Source organism: Salvelinus fontinalis, unplaced genomic scaffold (genome assembly GCF_029448725.1).
Source record: "Salvelinus fontinalis isolate EN_2023a unplaced genomic scaffold, ASM2944872v1 scaffold_0064, whole genome shotgun sequence".
NCBI classification, from domain to species: Eukaryota; Metazoa; Chordata; class Actinopteri; order Salmoniformes; family Salmonidae; genus Salvelinus; species Salvelinus fontinalis.
In genome coordinates, this window is record NW_026600273.1 from 164397 (window position 1) to 184713 (window position 20317).

The following is a 20317-nucleotide window of genomic DNA, read 5'->3' on the forward strand; positions in this document are numbered from 1 at the left end:
GTTTAGAAGCCAACTATCACATATTTCAGAGCAGGCCCAAAATTCACAGCGCCTTCCATTTAAACCATAATAAAACAAATAATACGTAGTTATGTTCTAGCTGCGGGTCCAGTTTTCACATTATGTTTAGCCCTATGTGAGGCGACCTCGAATCCCAAGTTTCGGCTCGATAGGTCATTCGGTGCCCGAGCAAAACCTTAATTGGTGCTGAAATTCCACTTTTTTCCATGCCTTGCTACGGGGTCCTTGAATGAGCTATCGAACAGAAATGTCGGGGTCCGTCTCTATGGGCCGAGCCGGTTTCAATGCACCTAGTCTTGCAACTCTGAGACTTTTCTAAATGTCACCATTTTGTAATGCTCAAAATGAATTGAAGTCAATGCAAATGCACCGAGGCTTTTTATCGGTCCGAGAACCTTCTAGAGCCATATAACTCACCATGCTTAATCGACCTGAGCTCTAGAACAGGTTTGTAAAGTTTCAGAACTCTAGGTCTGACGGTTCTTTAAAAGTTCAAACAAAAGTAACTATTGCAGGCACTGTCTGCCTCTAAGCCCCTCAGTGTGTCACTCCATCCTTTCTGTGCGGGTGTGTACATTTTTCCTTGAAATCTGATGGGATGAATGACTGATTTACAGTTCATGAGGGTTGCCTATTCACATATATTAAGTTTTGGAAAGATTTGACTTTTTTAACCCTTCGAAACAGCCCTTTTGACACCAATTATGGCACTTCCGGTTGGCACAGGAAGCTGAAAGTAAACACATATCCTCATTGGAGTGGGCTTTTACAGAATCCCGAGTTTTAAGTCTATACGTTAAGAACTCACTGATTTACATAGGGTTGAATGCACTATTTCTCTCAAACTACAGGTTGGGTATGGCAAACACTTTTAGGGTGATTTAACCACTTCCGGTTGCTCCAGGGAGCTTAGAATCGACACAGGTAGATCTCATAGTGGCCTGATGGATTGCCATCGAAGACAGGTTCATAAGGCATTATTAACCCACATAGGCTTCAGGTTGAATTTAGGGGAGCAGGCAATGTATTCCTATGGGGAGACATGTCATTGTAAACTGTTTGATGTAAACACCTTCTTTTAACTATTAAGGGTTAATGCCACATGGTCAATGTTAGGCTTGCACAGATCGGGAGGACCTTAGGAACGTTCCTGAGGTCAAATTGTGCTTGTAACCTTAACGGTTCTCTCTCTGTCTCCCAAAAGCAAAAAACTATGAAATTGAGGTCAAATGGTCATTTGGGTCCTTCTTCTTGTCCCTGTCGCTGCACTCAGACCGAGCTAGCTACGGTCAAGCAGGGCATCTCGTTGAACTCGGCACGGCCTGGAGATAATGGCAATGCCATTGCAGGCTTTGTGTGTCTTTAAGCACCGTACTTTTTCACTCCATCCTTTTATCCCCTTTTCTTCGTGGTATCCAATCGCTAGTAATTACTATCTTGTCTCATCGCTACAACTCCTGTATGGGCTCAGGAGAGACGAAGGTCGAAAGCCACGCGTCCTCCGAAGCACAACCCAACCAAGCCGCACTGCTTCTTAACACAGCGCGCCTCCAACCCGGAAGCCAGCCGCACCAATGTGTCGGAGGAAACACCGTGCACATGGCCCCCTTGGCTAGCGCGCACTGCCCCCGGCCCGCCACAGGAGTCGCTGGAGCGCGATGAGACAAGGATATCCCTACCGGCCAAACCCTCCCTAACCCGGACGACGCTAGGCCAACGGACCTCCCGGTCGCGGCCGGCTGCGGCAGAGCCTGGGCGCGAACCCAGAGACTCCAGCCCAGGTCAGAATACCAGCCTCTCAGTCTGCTCCAACACAGTGTGCTCCAGCCCAGGTCAGAATACCAGTCTCCCAGTCTGCTCCAGCACAGGTCAGAATACCAGTCTCCCAGTCTGCTCCAGCACAGTGTGCTCCAGCCCAGGTCAGAATACCAGCCTCTCAGTCTGCTCCAGCCCAGGTCAGCCAACCAGCCTCTCAGTCTGCTCCAACACAGTGTGCTCCAGCCCAGGTCAGAATACCAGCCTCCCAGTCTGCTCCAGCCCAGGTCAGAATACCAGCCTCCCAGTCTGCTCCAGCCCAGGCCAGAATAACATTCTCTCAGTGTGCTCCAGCCCAGGTCAGCCAACCAGCCTCTCAGTCTGCTCCAGCCGAGGTCAGAATACCAGCCTCCCAGTCTGCTCCAGCCCAGGTCAGAATACCAACCTCCCAGTCTTCTCCAGCCCAGGTCAGAATACCAGCCTCTCAGTCTGCTCCAGCACAGGTCAACTTACCAGCCTCTCAGTCTGCTCCAGCACAGGTCAACTTACCAGCCTCTCAGTCTGCTCCAGCACAGTGTGCTCCAGCCCATGTCAGAATACCAGCCTCCCAGTCTGCTCCAGCACAGGTCAGAATACCAGCCTCTCAGTCTGCTCCAGCACAGGTCAGAATACCAGCCTCCCAGTCTGCTCCAGCACAGGTCAGAATACCAGCCTCTCAGTCTGCTCCAGCCCAGGTCAGAATACCAGCCTCCCAGTCTTCTCCAGCCCAGGTCAGAATACCAGCCTCTCAGTCTGCTCCAGCACAGGTCAACTTACCAGCCTCTCAGTCTGCTCCAGCACAGGTCAACTTACCAGCCTCTCAGTCTGCTCCAGCACAGTGTGCTCCAGCCCATGTCAGAATACCAGCCTCCCAGTCTGCTCCAGCACAGGTCAGAATACCAGCCTCCCAGTCTGCTCCAGCCCAGGTCAGAATACCAGCCTCTCAGTCTGCTCCAGCACAGGTCAGAATACCAGCCTCCCAGTCTGCTCCACCCAGATAGTCACCCACAACTGCAATCCTTATTGATTCAAATGGGAAGTTCTTAGGGAGGGAGAGGGAGTGAAAAGGTAGAGAGGCGGAGAGAGGGAGTGAAAAGGGAGAGAGGCGGAGAGAGGGAGTGAAACGGGAGAGAGAGATTTAAATTGTGAGAGAGAGGGTGTGAAAAGGGAGAGAGGCGAAGAGAGGGAGTGAAAAGGGAGAGAGGCGGAGAGAGGGGGTGAAAAGGAAGAGAGGCGGAGAGAGGGAGTGAAAAGGGAGAGAGGCGGAGAGAGGGAGTGAAACGGGAGAGAGAGATTTAAATTGTGAGAGAGAGGGTGTGAAAAGGGAGAGAGGCGAAGAGAGGGAGTGAAAAGGGAGAGAGGCGGAGAGAGGGGGTGAAAAGGGAGAGAGAGGGAGTGAAAAGGGAGAGAGGCGGAGAGAGGGGAGTGAAAAGGGAGAGAGGCGGAGAGAGGGAGTGAAACGGGAGAGAGGCGGAGAGAGGGGAGTGAAAAGGGAGAGAGAGGGAGAGAAAAGGGAGAGAGAGGGAGTGAAAAGGGAGAGAGGCGGAGAGAGGGGAGTGAAAAGGGAGAGAGGCGGAGAGAGGGAGTGAAACGGGAGAGAGAGATTTAAATTGTGAGAGAGAGGGTGTGAAAAGGGAGAGAGGCGAAGAGAGGGAGTGAAAAGGGAGAGAGGCGGAGAGAGGGGGTGAAAAGGAAGAGAGGCGGAGAGAGGGAGTGAAAAGGTAGAGAGGCAGAGAGAGGGAGTGAAAAGGGAGAGAGGCGGAGAGAGGGGAGTGAAAAGGGAGAGAGGCGGAGTGAGGGGAGTGAAAAGGGAGAGAGGCGGAGTGAAAAGGGAGAGAGAGGGAGAGAAAAGGGAGAGAGAGGGAGTGAAAAGGGAGAGAGGCGGAGAGGGGGAGTGAAAAGGGAGAGAGGCGGAGAGAGGGAGTGAAAAGGGAGAGAGGCGGAGAGAGGGAGTGAAAAGGGAGAGAGGCGGAGTGAAAAGGGAGAGAGAGGGAGTGAAAAGGGAGAGAGAGGGAGTGAAAAGGGAGAGAGGCGGAGAGGGGGAGTGAAAAGGGAGAGAGGCGGAGAGAGGGAGTGAAAAGGGAGAGAGGCGGAGAGAGGGAGTGAAAAGGGAGAGAGGCGGAGAGAGGGAGTGATGCTGTTACAGAATCCTGAGTTTTTTTCACTCCCTCTCTCCGCCTCGCTCCCTTTTCACTCCCTCTCTCCGCCTCTCTCCCTTTTCACTCCCTCTCTACGCCTCTCTCCCTTTTCACTCCCTCTCTCCGCCTCTCTCCCTTTTCACTCCCTCTCTCCGCCTCTCTCCCTTTTCACTCCCTCTCTCCGCCTCTCTCCCTTTTCACTCCCTCTCTCCGCCTCTCTCCCTTTTCACTCCCTCTCTCCGCCTCTCTCCCTTTTCACTCCCTCTCTCCGCCTCTCTCCCTTTTCACTCCCTCTCTCCGCCTCTCTCCCTTTTCACTCCCTCTCTCCGCCTCTCTCCCTTTTCACTCCCCTCTCTCCGCCTCTCTCCCTTTTCACTCCTTCTCTCCGCCTCTCTCCCTTTTCACTCCCCTCTCTCCGCCTCTCTCCCTTTTCACTCCCCTCTCTCCGCCTCTCTCCCTTTTCACTCCCCTCTCTCCGCCTCTCTCCCTTTTCACTCCCCTCTCTCCGCCTCTCTCCCTTTTCACTCCCTCTCTCCGCCTCTCTCCCTTTTCACTCCCTCTCTCCGCCTCTCTCCCTTTTCACTCCCTCTCTCTCCCTTTTCACTCCCTCTCTCTCCCTTTTCACTCCGCCTCTCTCCCTTTTCACTCCCCTCTCTCCGCCTCTCTCCCTTTTCACTCCCCTCTTTCCGCCTCTCTCCCTTTTCACTCCCTCTCTCCGCCTCTCTCCCTTTTCACTCCCTCTCTCCGCCTCTCTACCTTTTCACTCCCTCTCCCTCCCTAAGAACTTCCCATTTGAATCAATAAGGATTGCAGTTGTGGGTGACTATCTGGGTGGAGCAGACTGGTAGGCTGGTATTCTGACCTGGGCTGGAGCAGACTGGGAGACTGGTATTCTGACCTGGGCTGGAGCAGACTGGGAGACTGGTATTCTGACCTGGACTGGAGCACACTGTGCTGGAGCAGACTGGGAGACTGGTATTCTGACCTGGACTGGAGCACACTGTGCTGGAGCAGACTGGGAGACTGGTATTCTGACCTCTGCTGGAGCAGACTGGGGGACTGGTATTCTGACCTGGGCTGGAGCAGACTGGGAGACTGGTTTTCTGACCTGGGCTGGAGCAGACTGGGAGACTGGTATTCTGACCTCTGCTGGAGCAGACTGGGGGACTGGTATTCTGACCTGGGCTGGAGCAGACTGGGAGACTGGTTTTCTGACCTGGGCTGGAGCAGACTGGGAGGCTGGTATTCTGACCTGGGCTGGAGCAGACTGGTAGGCTGGTATTCTGACCTGGGCTGGAGCAGACTGGTAGGCTGGTGCAGTGTCATCAGGCTCTGTGGTGGAGGCCATCCTGTTCTCGGGTTCTGCTTGTGTTATGCCAACCACCAGGTCATTATAACCACCAGGTCATTATTACCACCAGGTCATTATTACCACCAGGTCATTATAACCACCAGGTCATTATAACCACCAGGTCATTATTACCACCAGGTCATTAGAACCACCAGGTCATTATTACCACCAGGTCATTATAACCACCAGGTCATTATTACCACCAGGTCATTATAACCACCAGGTCATTATTACCACCAGGTCATTATAACCACCAGGTCATTATTACCACCAGGTCATTATAACCACCAGGTCATTAGAACCACCAGGTCATTAGAACCACCAGGTCAGGGAGAAAAGACTCACCTTGTCGCTCAGGTAGGGTCTCAGCCTGAGCTATTTAAAAACACTTTTTCAACATTTCAAGATAGCAGTTAGTTTAGTTTGATGTAAATAAAGATAGCTGAGAAGTGGGACTGTCATTGTTTCTGACAAGATCTCTCATTGATCTCGGGTTCAGCCACCAGGGGGCACCAAACCTCTTTGAAAAGTTCATGTGAATAGTTGCCACTTCTCAGGAGATGATAGACTTAGCCTTTCAAATGTTTTGTAATGATGGGATGGCTATTGAACAGAACTTTAAAACCTGGTTTTCTTGTATGTACCAGTTCATGAAATCACACATTTGACCTTTATGCTCACTGAGTCTGTACATAGTCAAAGCTTTCCTTAAGTTTGGGTCAGTCACAGTGGTCAGGTATTCTGCCCTTTCTCCGCCTCTCTCCCTTTTCACTCCCCTCTCTCCGCCTCTCTCCCTTTTCACTCCCTCTCTCCGCCTCTCTCCCTTTTCACTCCCCTCCGCCTCTCTCCCTTTTCACTCCCTCTCTCCGCCTCTCTCCCTTTTCGCTCCCTCTCTCCGCCTCTCTCCCTTTTCGCTCCCTCTCTCCGCCTCTCTCCATTTTCACTCCCCTTTCTCCGCCTCTCTCCCTTTTCACTCCCTCTCTCCCTTTTCACTCCCCTCTCTCCGCCTCTCTCCCTTTTCACTCCCCTCTCTCCGCCTCTCTCCCTTTTCACTCCCCTCTCTCCGCCTCTCTACCTTTTCACTCCCTCTCTCCGCCTCTCTCCCTTTTCACTCCCTCTCTCCGCCTCTCTCCCTTTTCACTCCCTCTCTCCGCCTCTCTCCCTTTTCACTCCCTCTCCGCCTCTCTCCCTTTTCACTCCCTCTCTCCGCCTCTCTCCCTTTTCACTCCCCTCTCTCCCTTTTCACTCCCCTCTCTCCCTTTTCACTCCCCTCTCTCCCTTTTCACTCCCCTCTCTCCCTTTTCACTCCCCTCTCTCCGCCTCTCTCCCTTTTTCACTCCTCTCTCCGCCTCTCTCCCTTTCACTCCCCTCTCTCCCTTTTCACTCCCCTCTCTCCGCCTCTCTCCCTTTTTCACTCCTCTCTCCGCCTCTCTCCCTTTTCACTCCCTCTCTCCGCCTCTCTCCCTTTTCACTCCCTCTCTCCGCATCTCTCCCTTTCACTCCCCTCTCTCCCTTTTCACTCCCTCTCTCCCTTTTCACTCCCTCTCTCCGCCTCTCTCCCTTTTCACTCCCTCTCTCCGCCTCTCTCCCTTTTCACTCCCTCTCTCCGCCTCTCTCCCTTTTCACTCCCACTCTCCGCCTCTCTCCCTTTTCACTCCCTCTCTCCGCCTGTCTCCCTTTTCACTCCCTCTCTCCGCCTCTCTCCCTTTCACTCCCTCTCTCCGCCTCTCTCCCTTTTCACTTCCTCTCTCCGCCTCTCTCCCTTTTCACTCCCTCTCTCCGCCTCTCTCCCTTTTCACTCCCCTCTCTCCGCCTCTCTCCCTTTTCACTCCCTCTCTCCGCCTCTCTCCCTTTTCACTCCCCTCTCTCCGCCTCTCTCCCTTTTCACTCCCTCTCTCCGCCTCTCTCCCTTTTCACTCCCTCTCTCCGCCTCTCTCCCTTTTCACTCCCTCTCTCCGCCTCTCTCCCTTTTCACTCCCTCTCTCCGCCTCTCTCCCTTTTCACTCCCCTCTCTCCGCCTCTCTCCCTTTTCACTCCCCTCTCTCCGCCTCTCTCCCTTTTCACTCCCCTCTCTCCCTTTTCACTCCCTCTCTCCGCCTCTCTCCCTTTTCACTCCCGTCTCTCCCTTTTCACTCCCCTCTCTCCGCCTCTCTCCCTTTTCACTCCCTCTCTCCGCCTCTCTCCCTTTTCACTCCCCTCTCTCCGCCTCTCTCCCTTTTCACTCCCCTCTCTCCGCCTCTCTCCCTTTTCACTCCTCTCTCCGCCTCTCTCAATTTTTCACTCCTCTCTCCGCCTCTCTCCCTTTTCACTCCCCTCTCTCCCTTTTCACTCCCCTCTCTCCGCCTCTCTCCCTTTTTCACTCCTCTCTCCGCCTCTCTCCCTTTTCACTCCCTCTCTCCGCCTCTCTCCCTTTTCACTCCCTCTCTCCGCCTCTCTCCCTTTTCACTCCCTCTCTCCGCCTCTCTCCCTTTTCACTCCCTCTCTCCGCCTCTCTCCCTTTTCACTCCCTCTCTCCGCCTCTCTCCCTTTTCACTCCCTCTCTCCGCCTTCTCCCTTTTCACTCCCTCTCTCCGCCTCTCTCCCTTTTCACTCCCTCTCTCCGCCTCTCTCCCTTTTCACTCCCTCTCTCCGCCTCTCTCTCTTTTTATTCCCTCTCTCCGCCTCTCCCTTTTCACCCCCTCTCTCCGCCTCTCTCCCTTTTCACCCCCTCTCTCCGCCTCTCTCCCTTTTCACTCCCTCTCTCCGCCTCTCTCCCTTTTCACTCCCTCTCTCCGCCTCTCTCCCTTTTCACTCCCTCTCCCCGCCTCTCTCCCTTTTCACTCCCTCTCCCCGCCTCTCCCTTTTCACTGCCTCTCTCCGCCTCTCTCCCTTTTCACTCCCTCTCTCCGCCTCTCTCCCTTTTCACTCCAACTCTCCGCCTCTCTCCCTTTTCACTCCCTCTCTCTCCCTCTCTCCCTTTTCACTCCCCCTCTCCGCCTCTCTCCCTTTTCACTCCCCCTCTCCGCCTCTCTCCCTTTTCACTCCCTCTCTCCGCCTCTCTCCCTTTTCACTCCCTCTCTCCGCCTCTCTCCCTTTTCACTCCCTCTCTCCGCCTCTCTCCCTTTTCACTCCCTCTCTCCGCCTCTCTCCCTTTTCACTCCCTCTCTCCGCCTTCTCCCTTTTCACTCCCTCTCTCCGCCTCTCTCCCTTTTCACTCCCTCTCTCCGCCTCTCTCCCTTTTCACTCCAACTCTCCGCCTCTCTCCCTTTTCACTCCCTCTCTCTCCCTCTCTCCTTTTTCACTCCCCCTCTCCGCCTCTCTCCCTTTTCACTCCCCTCCGCCTCTCTCCCTTTTCACTCCCTCTCTCCGCCTCTCTCCCTTTTCACTCCCTCTCTCCGCCTCTCTCCCTTTTCACTCCCTCTCTCCCTTTTCACTCCCCTCTCTCCGCCTCTCTCCCTTTTCACTCCCTCTCTCCGCCTCTCTCCCTTTTCACTCCCTCTCTCCGCCTCTCTCCATTTTCACTCCCTCTCTCCGCCTCTCTCCCTTTTCACTCCCTCTCTCCGCCTCTCTCCCTTTTCACTCCCTCTCCCCGCCTCTCTCCCTTTTCACGCCCTCTCTCCGCCTCTCTCCCTTTTCACGCCCCCTCTCCGCCTCTCTCCCTTTTCACTCCGCCTCTCTCCCTTTTCACTCCCCTCTCTCCGCCTCTCTCCCTTTTCACTCCCTCTCTCCGCCTCTCTACCTTTTCACTCCCTCTCCCTCCCTAAGAACTTCCCATTTGAATCAATAAGGATTGCAGTTGTGGGTGACTATCTGGGTGGAGCAGACTGGGAGGCTGGTATTCTGACATGGGCTGGAGCAGACTGGGAGGCTGGTATTCTGACATGGGCTGGAGCAGACTGGGAGGCTGGTATTCTGTCCTGGGCTGGAGCACACTGTGCTGGAGCAGACTGAGAGGCTGGTAAGTTGACCTGGGCTGGAGCAGACTGAGAGGCTGGTATTCTGACCTAGGCTGGAGCAGACTCAGAGGCTGGTATTCTGACTTGTGCTGGAGCAGACTGGGAGGCTGGTATTCTGACCTCGGCTGGAGCACACTGTGCTGGAGCAGACTGAGAGGCTGGTATTCTGACCTGTGCTGGAGCAGACTGGGAGGCTGGTATTCTGACCTGGGCTGGAGCAGACTGGGAGGCTGGTATTCTGACCTGGGCTGGAGCAGACTGGGAGGCTGGTATTCTGACATGGGCTGGAGCAGACTGGGAGGCTGGTATTCTGTCCTGGGCTGGAGCACACTGTGCTGGAGCAGACTGAGAGGCTGGTAAGTTGACCTCGGCTGGAGCACACTGTGCTGGAGCAGACTGAGAGGCTGGTATTCTGACCTGTGCTGGAGCAGACTGGGAGGCTGGTATTCTGACCTGGGCTGGAGCAGACTGGGAGGCTGGTATTCTGACCTGGGCTGGAGCAGACTGGGAGGCTGGTATTCTGACATGGGCTGGAGCAGACTGGGAGGCTGGTATTCTGTCCTGGGCTGGAGCACACTGTGCTGGAGCAGACTGAGAGGCTGGTAAGTTGACCTGGGCTGGAGCAGACTGAGAGGCTGGTATTCTGACCTAGGCTGGAGCAGACTCAGAGGCTGGTATTCTGACTTGTGCTGGAGCAGACTGGGAGGCTGGTATTCTGACCTCGGCTGGAGCACACTGTGCTGGAGCAGACTGAGAGGCTGGTATTCTGACCTGTGCTGGAGCAGACTGGGAGGCTGGTATTCTGACCTGGGCTGGAGCAGACTGGGAGGCTGGTATTCTGACCTGGGCTGGAGCAGACTGGGAGGCTGGTATTCTGACCTGGGCTGGAGCACACTGTGTTGGAGCAGACTGAGAGGCTGGTTGGCTGACCTGGGCTGGAGCAGACTGAGAGGCTGGTATTCTGACCTGGGCTGGAGCAGACTGGGAGGCTGGTATTCTGACCTGGGCTGGAGCAGACTGGGAGGCTGGTATTCTGACCTGGGCTGGAGCACACTGTGTTGGAGCAGACTGAGAGGCTGGTTGGCTGACCTGGGCTGGAGCAGACTGAGAGGCTGGTATTCTGACCTGGGCTGGAGCAGACTGAGAGGCTGGTTGGCTGACCTGGGCTGGAGCAGACTGGGAGACTGGTATTCTGACATGGGCTGGAGCACACTGTGATGGAGCAGACTGAGAGGCTGGTATTCTGACCTGGGCTGGAGCACACTGTGCTGGAGCAGACTGGGAGGCTGGTATTCTGACCTGTGCTGGAGCAGACTGGGAGACTGGTATTCTGACCTGTGCTGGAGCAGCCCGGGAGACTGGTATTCTGACCTGTGCTGGAGCAGACTGGGAGACTGGTATTCTGACCTGGGCTGGAGCACACTGGGAGACTGGTATTCTGACCTGGGCTGGAGCAGACTGGGAGACTGGTATTCTGACCTGGGCTGGAGCAGACTGGTAGGCTGGTGCAGTGTCATCAGGCTGTGTGGTGGAGGCCATCCTGTTCTCGGGTTCTGCTTGTGTTATGCCAACCACCAGGTCATTATTACCACCAGGTCATTATAACCACCAGGTCATAAGAACCACCAGGTCATTAGAACCACCAGGTCATTAGAACCACCAGGTCATTAGAACCACCAGGTCATTAGAACCACCAGGTCATTATTACCACCAGGTCATTAGAACCACCAGGTCATTAGATCCACCAGGTCATTAGAACCACCAGGTCATTATTACCACCAGGTCATTATAACCACCAGGTCATTATTACCACCAGGTCATTATAACCACCAGGTCATTATAACCACCAGGTCATTATAACCACCAGGTCATTATAACCACCAGGTCATTATAACCACCAGGTCATTAGAACCACCAGGTCATTAGAACCACCAGGTCATTAGAACCACCAGGTCATTATTACCACCATGTCATTAGAACCACCAGGTCATTATTACCACCAGGTCATTAGAACCACCAGGTCATTATAACCACCAGGTCATTAGAACCACCAGGTCATTATTACCACCAGGTCATTAGAACCACCAGGTCATTAGAACCACCAGGTCATTATAACCACCAGGTCATTATAACCACCAGGTCATTATTACCACCAGGTCATTATTACCACCAGGTCATTATTACCACCAGGCCATTAGAACCACCAGGTCATTAGAACCACCAGGTCATTAGAACCACCAGGTCATTAGAACCACCAGGCCATTAGAACCACCAGGTCATTAGAACCACCAGGTCATTAGAACCACCAGGTCATTATTACCACCAGGTCATTATTACCACCAGGCCATTAGAACCACCAGGTCATTAGAACCACCAGGTCATTAGAACCACCAGGCCATTAGAACCACCAGGTCATTAGAACCACCAGGTCATTATTACCACCAGGTCATTATTACCACCAGGTCATTATTACCACCAGGTCATTATTACCACCAGGTCATTATAACCACCAGGTCATTATTACCACCAATGTAGGTCAAGGGTCATCTTCTTGTCACTGTCGCTGCGCTCAGACCGAGCAAGCTACGGTCAAGCGGGGCATCTCGTTGAACTCGGCACGGCTATGGTGATGTCATTTTTAGTGGTGATTTCAGAATGCTATTTTGGTGGTTTTTCACTGTTGAAACATATTGCAAATGCACTAAAGTCAACTAGCAAGTCAGTGTCCATCAGCCAATTAGATATTTTCAGACACCAAGCTGATACCATCTGACTCCAAACTCACTTTTTCCAACTCGTTTAGAAGCCAACTATCACATATTTCAGAGCAGGCCCAAAATTCACAGCGCCTTCCATTTAAACCATAATAAAACAAATAATACGTAGTTATGTTCTAGCTGCGGGTCCAGTTTTCACATTATGTTTAGCCCTATGTGAGGCGACCTCGAATCCCAAGTTTCGGCTCGATAGGTCATTCGGTGCCCGAGCAAAACCTTAATTGGTGCTGAAATTCCACTTTTTTCCATGCCTTGCTACGGGGTCCTTGAATGAGCTATCGAACAGAAATGTCGGGGTCCGTCTCTATGGGCCGAGCCGGTTTCAATGCACCTAGTCTTGCAACTCTGAGACTTTTCTAAATGTCACCATTTTGTAATGCTCAAAATGAATTGAAGTCAATGCAAATGCACCGAGGCTTTTTATCGGTCCGAGAACCTTCTAGAGCCATATAACTCACCATGCTTAATCGACCTGAGCTCTAGAACAGGTTTGTAAAGTTTCAGAACTCTAGGTCTGACGGTTCTTTAAAAGTTCAAACAAAAGTAACTATTGCAGGCACTGTCTGCCTCTAAGCCCCTCAGTGTGTCACTCCATCCTTTCTGTGCGGGTGTGTACATTTTTCCTTGAAATCTGATGGGATGAATGACTGATTTACAGTTCATGAGGGTTGCCTATTCACATATATTAAGTTTTGGAAAGATTTGACTTTTTTAACCCTTCGAAACAGCCCTTTTGACACCAATTATGGCACGTCCGGTTGGCACAGGAAGCTGAAAGTAAACACATATCCTCATTGGAGTGGGCTTTTACAGAATCCCGAGTTTTAAGTCTATACGTTAAGAACTCACTGATTTACATAGGGTTGAATGCACTATTTCTCTCAAACTACAGGTTGGGTATGGCAAACACTTTTAGGGTGATTTAACCACTTCCGGTTGCTCCAGGGAGCTTAGAATCGACACAGGTAGATCTCATAGTGGCCTGATGGATTGCCATCGAAGACAGGTTCATAAGGCATTATTAACCCACATAGGCTTCAGGTTGAATTTAGGGGAGCAGGCAATGTATTCCTATGGGGAGACATGTCATTGTAAACTGTTTGATGTAAACACCTTCTTTTAACTATTAAGGGTTAATGCCACATGGTCAATGTTAGGCTTGCACAGATCGGGAGGACCTTAGGAACGTTCCTGAGGTCAAATTGTGCTTGTAACCTTAACGGTTCTCTCTCTGTCTCCCAAAAGCAAAAAACTATGAAATTGAGGTCAAATGGTCATTTGGGTCCTTCTTCTTGTCCCTGTCGCTGCACTCAGACCGAGCTAGCTACGGTCAAGCAGGGCATCTCGTTGAACTCGGCACGGCCTGGAGATAATGGCAATGCCATTGCAGGCTTTGTGTGTCTTTAAGCACCGTACTTTTTCACTCCATCCTTTTATCCCCTTTTCTTCGTGGTATCCAATCGCTAGTAATTACTATCTTGTCTCATCGCTACAACTCCTGTATGGGCTCAGGAGAGACGAAGGTCGAAAGCCACGCGTCCTCCGAAGCACAACCCAACCAAGCCGCACTGCTTCTTAACACAGCGCGCCTCCAACCCGGAAGCCAGCCGCACCAATGTGTCGGAGGAAACACCGTGCACATGGCCCCCTTGGCTAGCGCGCACTGCCCCCGGCCCGCCACAGGAGTCGCTGGAGCGCGATGAGACAAGGATATCCCTACCGGCCAAACCCTCCCTAACCCGGACGACGCTAGGCCAACGGACCTCCCGGTCGCGGCCGGCTGCGGCAGAGCCTGGGCGCGAACCCAGAGACTCTGGTGGCGCAGCTAGCACTGTGATGCAGTGGCAGAGCTTCGAGACCCACTTAAAAAATGTTCGTCTGAAGACACTGCAACTGGATCTGTAATTTTTTATTTTTTTTACTCCTTTTTGTGAACATGACCAATTTGTCAATGTACGATTTCTCTTAAATTACGATAGATAAATGGCTGGTTCTTTTTTTCCTGACACCGTATGCTTATGTACTTTGACGTGAAGCGATCAAATTAGCACCCTACTTTACGTTTTTGACCTTTAATCCCAGAAAAATGGCCATAACTCAAAAAGCGTTGAGGCCTCGACGCCATCTTGTTCGGGGCCAACTGTCCATTACGTCTTCGAAATATTTTCCGTTTAGGAGAAAAGGCCACATGCATTTGCAATGTGCTTGTGCATTTGCAATATTATTTATTTTCCCTCTGGTGGGAATTTCCTAGACTGCGGAAAAATGACCAAAATGTGTTATTTTTATAAAACGGAAACCGAACGTCCGAGAGATTTAGTTTGACTTCCTGAAAGATCTCTCCCCCGCGCACGGCCCGACGCCGTCCGCGAATTTTAGAAACGTTGCAGGACGTCTAGTAAGGGACCTTACATTTGCAATGTGGCGTTTCTCACAAACCATATGGCGAGTGCTAAAATGTTCCCTTAAGGTATGGAAAGGCCTTGGAAAGGCCATAAGTGTAAGCCAACATAATTCATTATTTTACATTAACATGTAATACATGCATTATGAAGAAAATGGTGTAATTTAGGCTCCACGAAATATGAAATGGGTTATGAAGAAGATCGTGTATGGTTGCCTACATGACAAAAAGGCGTTCTGATTACAAGTGCACCAGTATCCAAAGTATTAAGCGAAATCAAGCACAGAAAACAGCATTGGCATTAATAAAACAATATTTCCCACAAATTAAGTCACAGGTAAATGTGCGTCTTTTCTCAAAAATTCTATTCAGCAAGTCTAAAACAGTACATATAGGCATACAACGACACATTTTAAAACATGGTTAAACAAAGACAACATTTCTGTATATTCATGACGTTGAATTAGCCATTAAGAAGAACAAAAATGAAATACAAATTATCGCGTCTACATGGTTGTTGCAACGGCTTGTGTGTCGCCTACTGGTTAAATTTGTGTCTTTTCGCACGAATTAAGTAGCACAGAAATTCGTGTATTTTCAAACGAATTGAACCACCCCAAAACACCCCAAAAATGCACAAAAACGCACGAAATCTGCTGAAATACATTTTGTACATATATGCGCGAATTGAATGTGAGACTCTGTTGCTTAGTCAGGCAGACGTCTTAAATTTGCCTAGCGCTAGCCTAGTCGCTAATGCTAACTAGCTAGCTAACATCTCCGACCATGAGCTCCCTAAACTTCTCCACTCTTGTTAAAGAAGATGAGGTCTGCTGGACGGAGAAAGAAGCTCTGGGGTTGAACATTGTCGTGAAAGAGGAGGAGGAAGAGGAGGATGTTACAGTAAAACAAGAAGTAGAGAATGGGGCTGTTACAGTGAAAGAAGAGGAAGACGCGTTCAGAGTGAAAGAGGAGGAGGATGTTACAGTCAAAGAAGAGGAGGAGGAAGAGAAAGAGGAGGATGCAGTTTTTGGAGTGAAGAAGGAGAAAGAGGGAGAGATAACGGTCATATTGACAGAGGAGTCAGGAGATCTGATTACCACCAGTAAGTACTGTCTTAAAAACGGGCTCTAACTCTCTAAAGGTTTTGAATGAATGTGTGCTTTTTAATCAGCATGCTACTGAAATTCTATACTTGAAAATGTTGTTCTGTACTATAGGAATTAATGTGATAATATAATGTTAAAGCCCTGAATGCTGATTGGTATTTTTACTGCTCTAATTACGTTGGTAACCAGTTTATAATATGCAATAATCCACCCCAGGGGTTTGTGATATATGGCCAATATACCACGGCTAAGGGCTGTATCCAGGCACTCTGCGTTGCGTCGTGCTTAAGGACAGTCTTTAACCATGCTATATTGGCCATATACCACACTTCCTCGGGTCGTATTGCTTAACTGTAACGTGTATACCATCAGAGCCCCCCCCCCCCCCCCCCCCCCCACAAAATCACAACTTAATTGTCCCACACAATGGCAAACAACCATCTCTGTTCAGCCTATAACCATGACATTATCTATTATTATAGAGCTCTGCTCAGCCTGTAACCATGACATTATCTATTATTATAGAGTTCTGCTCAGCCTGTAACCATGACATTATCTATTATTATAGAGCTCTGCTCAGCCTGTAACCATGACATTATCTATTATTATAGAGCTCTGCTCAGCCTGTAACCATGACATTATCTATTATTATAGAGCTCTTATTATGACATCATGACATTCCCTGAGAGATTAGATTTGGAGCTCTACATCATTTGTTTTTAAATCTCACCATCACGAAGTATATTTTTAATGATGTAATGTTGTGAAGACTGATCTCAGGTTATTGAGGGATCTAGTCTAGATTAAACCTCATAGGAAGACAATTTTATTTAATACAGGCTTCATTCAGGTCTCTCTGTTTAAGTAAATAATCTGTTTGTCTTTTGGCAGGAGAGAGACCAGACTCTGACAGCGGGAAGAGTTCCTCAGAGGAAACAGACCCAGAGACGCCTAACCAACACCACTGCTCCCACTGTGGAAAGAGTTTTAGGTGGTCAGGGAGTCTGAAAACACATGAGAGAAAACACACAGGTACCCCCATCAGAACCCAAAATATAAGCTTATATTATCTCCAATGTTTATCAGTAAATATAAACGAACACTGTATATCCTCAAAACATGGTTAAAACTATAATGTTGGTATCATGGATGGTTGCATTTCTCCAGCCCCATCCCTCAGCTTTTTACCGAAACGGGCAGGGAGTACGCTTTGTTATTGTTTCTACTGCTGATTGCTGTCCCCGTTACTCCTCAAGGTCCAAGGACTGTATGTTATTTTCAGAGGTAGACTGGCTCTGGCAGCTAAAATAGTCAAATATTCCATCTAAATGTGAATCGATTCTCAACGGGCAGGGAGTACGCTTTGTTATTGTTTCTACTCCTGATTCTCTGCCCCCGTTACTCCTCAAAATAATTTCACATAATACTTTCATATCACATAACAATTATTTCACACAATACTTTCATATCACATCAAAATAATTTCACACAATACTTTCATATCACATCTAAATAGGTAACCAGTCTGTATAGATAGATAGCTAAGTGAATTAAATATCACCAGCTACCTAACTTCATATTAGCTATCTTGATGTATTTATCACTGTAAAAAACTAACTCCAAATGCATTTGTAGGTAGCTAGCTACCAGCCATGGAGGAGGGTGAAAGGATAGCAGCCCCAACTGTCAGTGAGAGAGGAGGCTATTCTGGATAGGGCAGGTACTTTTGTGTAGTTCCTGTCCCTAGAAGTGAGGACGGAGATAATAGTAACATAATATACAGTGTGGTGTAATTTGACTATAATGAAGTGTGTTTCTTGTGAGGTTTTCTGTCCTCAGATAAAGAGCGCTATGAAAGCCAGTCTACATATGAAGAGATCCCAATGAAGAGCAGTGGTTCTCAGTCCTGGGGACTCAGAGGCACATTGTTGTTTTTGCCTCAGCACTGCACAGCTGATTCAAATGATCAACTCATTATCAAGCTTCAAGTGGTATTTATGTATTCATTTGTGATGCCATCCTTGATATGATCCTGTTATTGTCACATGCTACACATGTACATATGTGTGCCCATGCATCTATCAATCCAATGTTATCATGATTTGTTATCAGGAATATTATACTTTAGTAATCCACAATGACCTGTTGATGTAAAAGTCTAATAATTACATTGTCTTCCATATTCCTACAGATACCTTGTAACTGGAGATTCCTTCAAAACGATTGCCTACAGTAGCCGTGTAGGGCACTGCAAGGTTGGGTGACCAGGGTCATCTGGGACTGCCTCCTGGAGGAATTCAGATGTGTGAAGGCTACCTGTGTCCTGCGTAACTTCATGAGGATGGACACGAGGACCAGGAGGGGATCTGCAGCTCGCCGCCGTGTCCCAGAGGAGGAGTCTGCTGCTCTGCAGGATGTTTCAAGGACGGGGTCCAACAACGCAGCAAGAGAGGCAATCCGTGTGCAGGAGATCTTCACCTCCTACTTCTTCAAAGAGGATGCTGTTCCCTGGCAACACCATAGACTACACTATGCACAACCAAATGCTCTTCAAAGAGGGTGCTGTTCCCTGGCAACACCATGGACTACACTATGCACAACCAAAGGCTCTTTTAAGAGGGTGCTGTTCCCTGGCAACACCATAGACTACACTATGCACAACCAAAGGCTCTTCAAAGAGGGTGCTGTTCCCTGGCAACACCATGGACTACACTATGCACAACCAAAGGCTCTTTTAAGAGGGTACTGTTCCCTGGCAACACCATAGACTACACTATGCTCAACCAAAGGCTCTTTTAAGAGGGTGCTGTTCCCTGGCAACACCATAGACTACACTATGCACAACCAAAGGCTCTTTTAAGAGGGTGCTGTTCCCTGGCAACACCATAGACTACACTATGCACAACCAAAGGTTCTTTTAAGAGGGTGCTGTTCCCTGGCAACACCATAGACTACACTATGCACAACCAAAGGCTCTTTTAAGAGGGTGCTGTTCCCTGGAAACACCATATACTACACTATGCACAACCAAAGGCTCTTTTAAGAGGGTACTGTTCTTCAGAGTTAATGATCCCAGGTCAGTTTATATTATACAGGAAGTATTATTAAAGATATGCTTTCCATTGAAATACAGAGAGATGCAGTAGTCCCAGAGTTAATGATCCCAGGTCAGTTTATATTATACAGGAAGTATTATTAAAGAGATGCTTAACATTGAAATACAGAGAGATGCAGTAGTCCCAGAGTTAATGATCCCAGGTCAGTTTATATTATACAGGAAGTATTATTAAAGAGATGCTTAACATTGAAATACAGAGAGATGCAGTAGTCCCAGAGTTAATGATCCCAGGTCAGTTTTGCATTTCACCTCCTGATTGATGACTAACAATGTTAGAATAAAAAATAAAAACACAAGGCTTAAACATGCTCTCTCTCTCTCCATCTGTCTCTCATCGCAGATATGTTTTGATGTGCGAGGATGCCAACCCCCAGTCCCATCATCACCATCTCACCTTCTTTTAAGATAACCTTTAGGCCGACTAGAGACACTGTTATGTAATTGTGATGAACTGAGAGAATATTTAGGTAGCACTGTGATTCATTAATCATGTGCTGCCTTCCCTGCTCCTATGTGCTTACCTCTTTCCCTTTCTGTCTTTTACACCTCTCTCTCCACCTCCTCTTTCTTCCTCTGTTTTTATAATGCACAACAGATGTGCATTGAAGTACAGATTGAACTTGTATTTATAACACTTGGAAATTGAGCTTTTCAATAAAGCGTTTCACATTCTCTACTGGTTCAATGTCATACTCATGTCACAACACCCATAAAGCTAGCCAGCTAGCTGGCTAAATCGCGATTTTCGTAAAATAATTTTATGTTAAAAAAATGCATAATCGTTTGTCTATACATGAACTAACATTCCTGTCAACTGTACATGTTTTTTGCATGATTAGTTATTACGTTATAATCCCTTACATTTGCTTCCATCCTAGTATTTCTATCCCTCTCTTCTAGTATTTCTGTCCGCCATCTTTGATTGAGTTCAGTTCTGTGTAGGGGTACCCCTCTCTCCAAGTATTTCTGTCCGACATCTTTGATTCAGTTCAGTTCTGTGTAGGGGTACCCCTCTCTTCTAGTATTTCTGTCTGCCATCTTTGATTCAGTTCAGTTCTGTGTAGGGTTACCCCTCTCTCCTAGTATTTCTGTCCGCCATCTATGTTGAAGAAAGTCTAACTATCACTAGTGCAGCAGCAGCCTCCCCCGGTCCTAGTGCCGGCCCGGTAAGAAGTTTAAGATGCGATGGAACGGTTGACGAAAATAAGTAATGTAAGAAATTGTAATAGAGACTGGAAACTAGCAATAACTACATTTCAACATAAGCCATATTTTATACAAAAATACACATACTCCTCATTTCTCTTGGACATATGCTGGACTTATTAAGACACCGACTACAGACACACATAATTCCCCTCCCCCATGATAACCACAGAACACACACAACACATGCTTGGAGCTCAGGACAAAGAACTGTCTCAGGAACCAATGGAACGTGGACACCAGGCCTGTTCAGGACTACCCAAGACCCAGATCGACCAATCGGAAGGCCAGGCTCGCAGATCTACCTACTTTGCTTGTTGTATGTATAATACTGTACGAGTCTTGAAACTTTCTCGTTCCGGACGATTTTATACAAATCAGACAGAAAGAGCCGTGCCGCACGCTTTGCCTAATATCTTTACACTTGAATAAATCTGCCTTATTATACAATAATCACCTCGTCC

General features: G+C 49.1%; 1 protein-coding gene across 3 annotated transcripts in view; it reads left to right on the forward strand.

Moving 5' to 3' along the window:
- LOC129842755 (zinc finger protein 239-like) overlaps positions 1-20253 on the forward strand; it is a 54357-nt gene extending 34104 nt beyond the window's left edge. Inside the window, exons 1-3 of one of the 3 annotated variants that reach the window (XM_055911393.1) lie at positions 14362-15525; positions 16421-16520; positions 17721-20253. In XM_055911393.1, the coding sequence (XP_055767368.1) occupies positions 15207-15525; positions 16421-16520; positions 17721-17793 (492 nt within the window). In that variant the 5' untranslated portion in view covers positions 14362-15206 and the 3' untranslated portion in view covers positions 17794-20253. The other 2 variants (XM_055911392.1, XM_055911391.1) reach the window with 2 other exon arrangements.
- Positions 20254-20317: the final 64 nt, after the last annotated feature.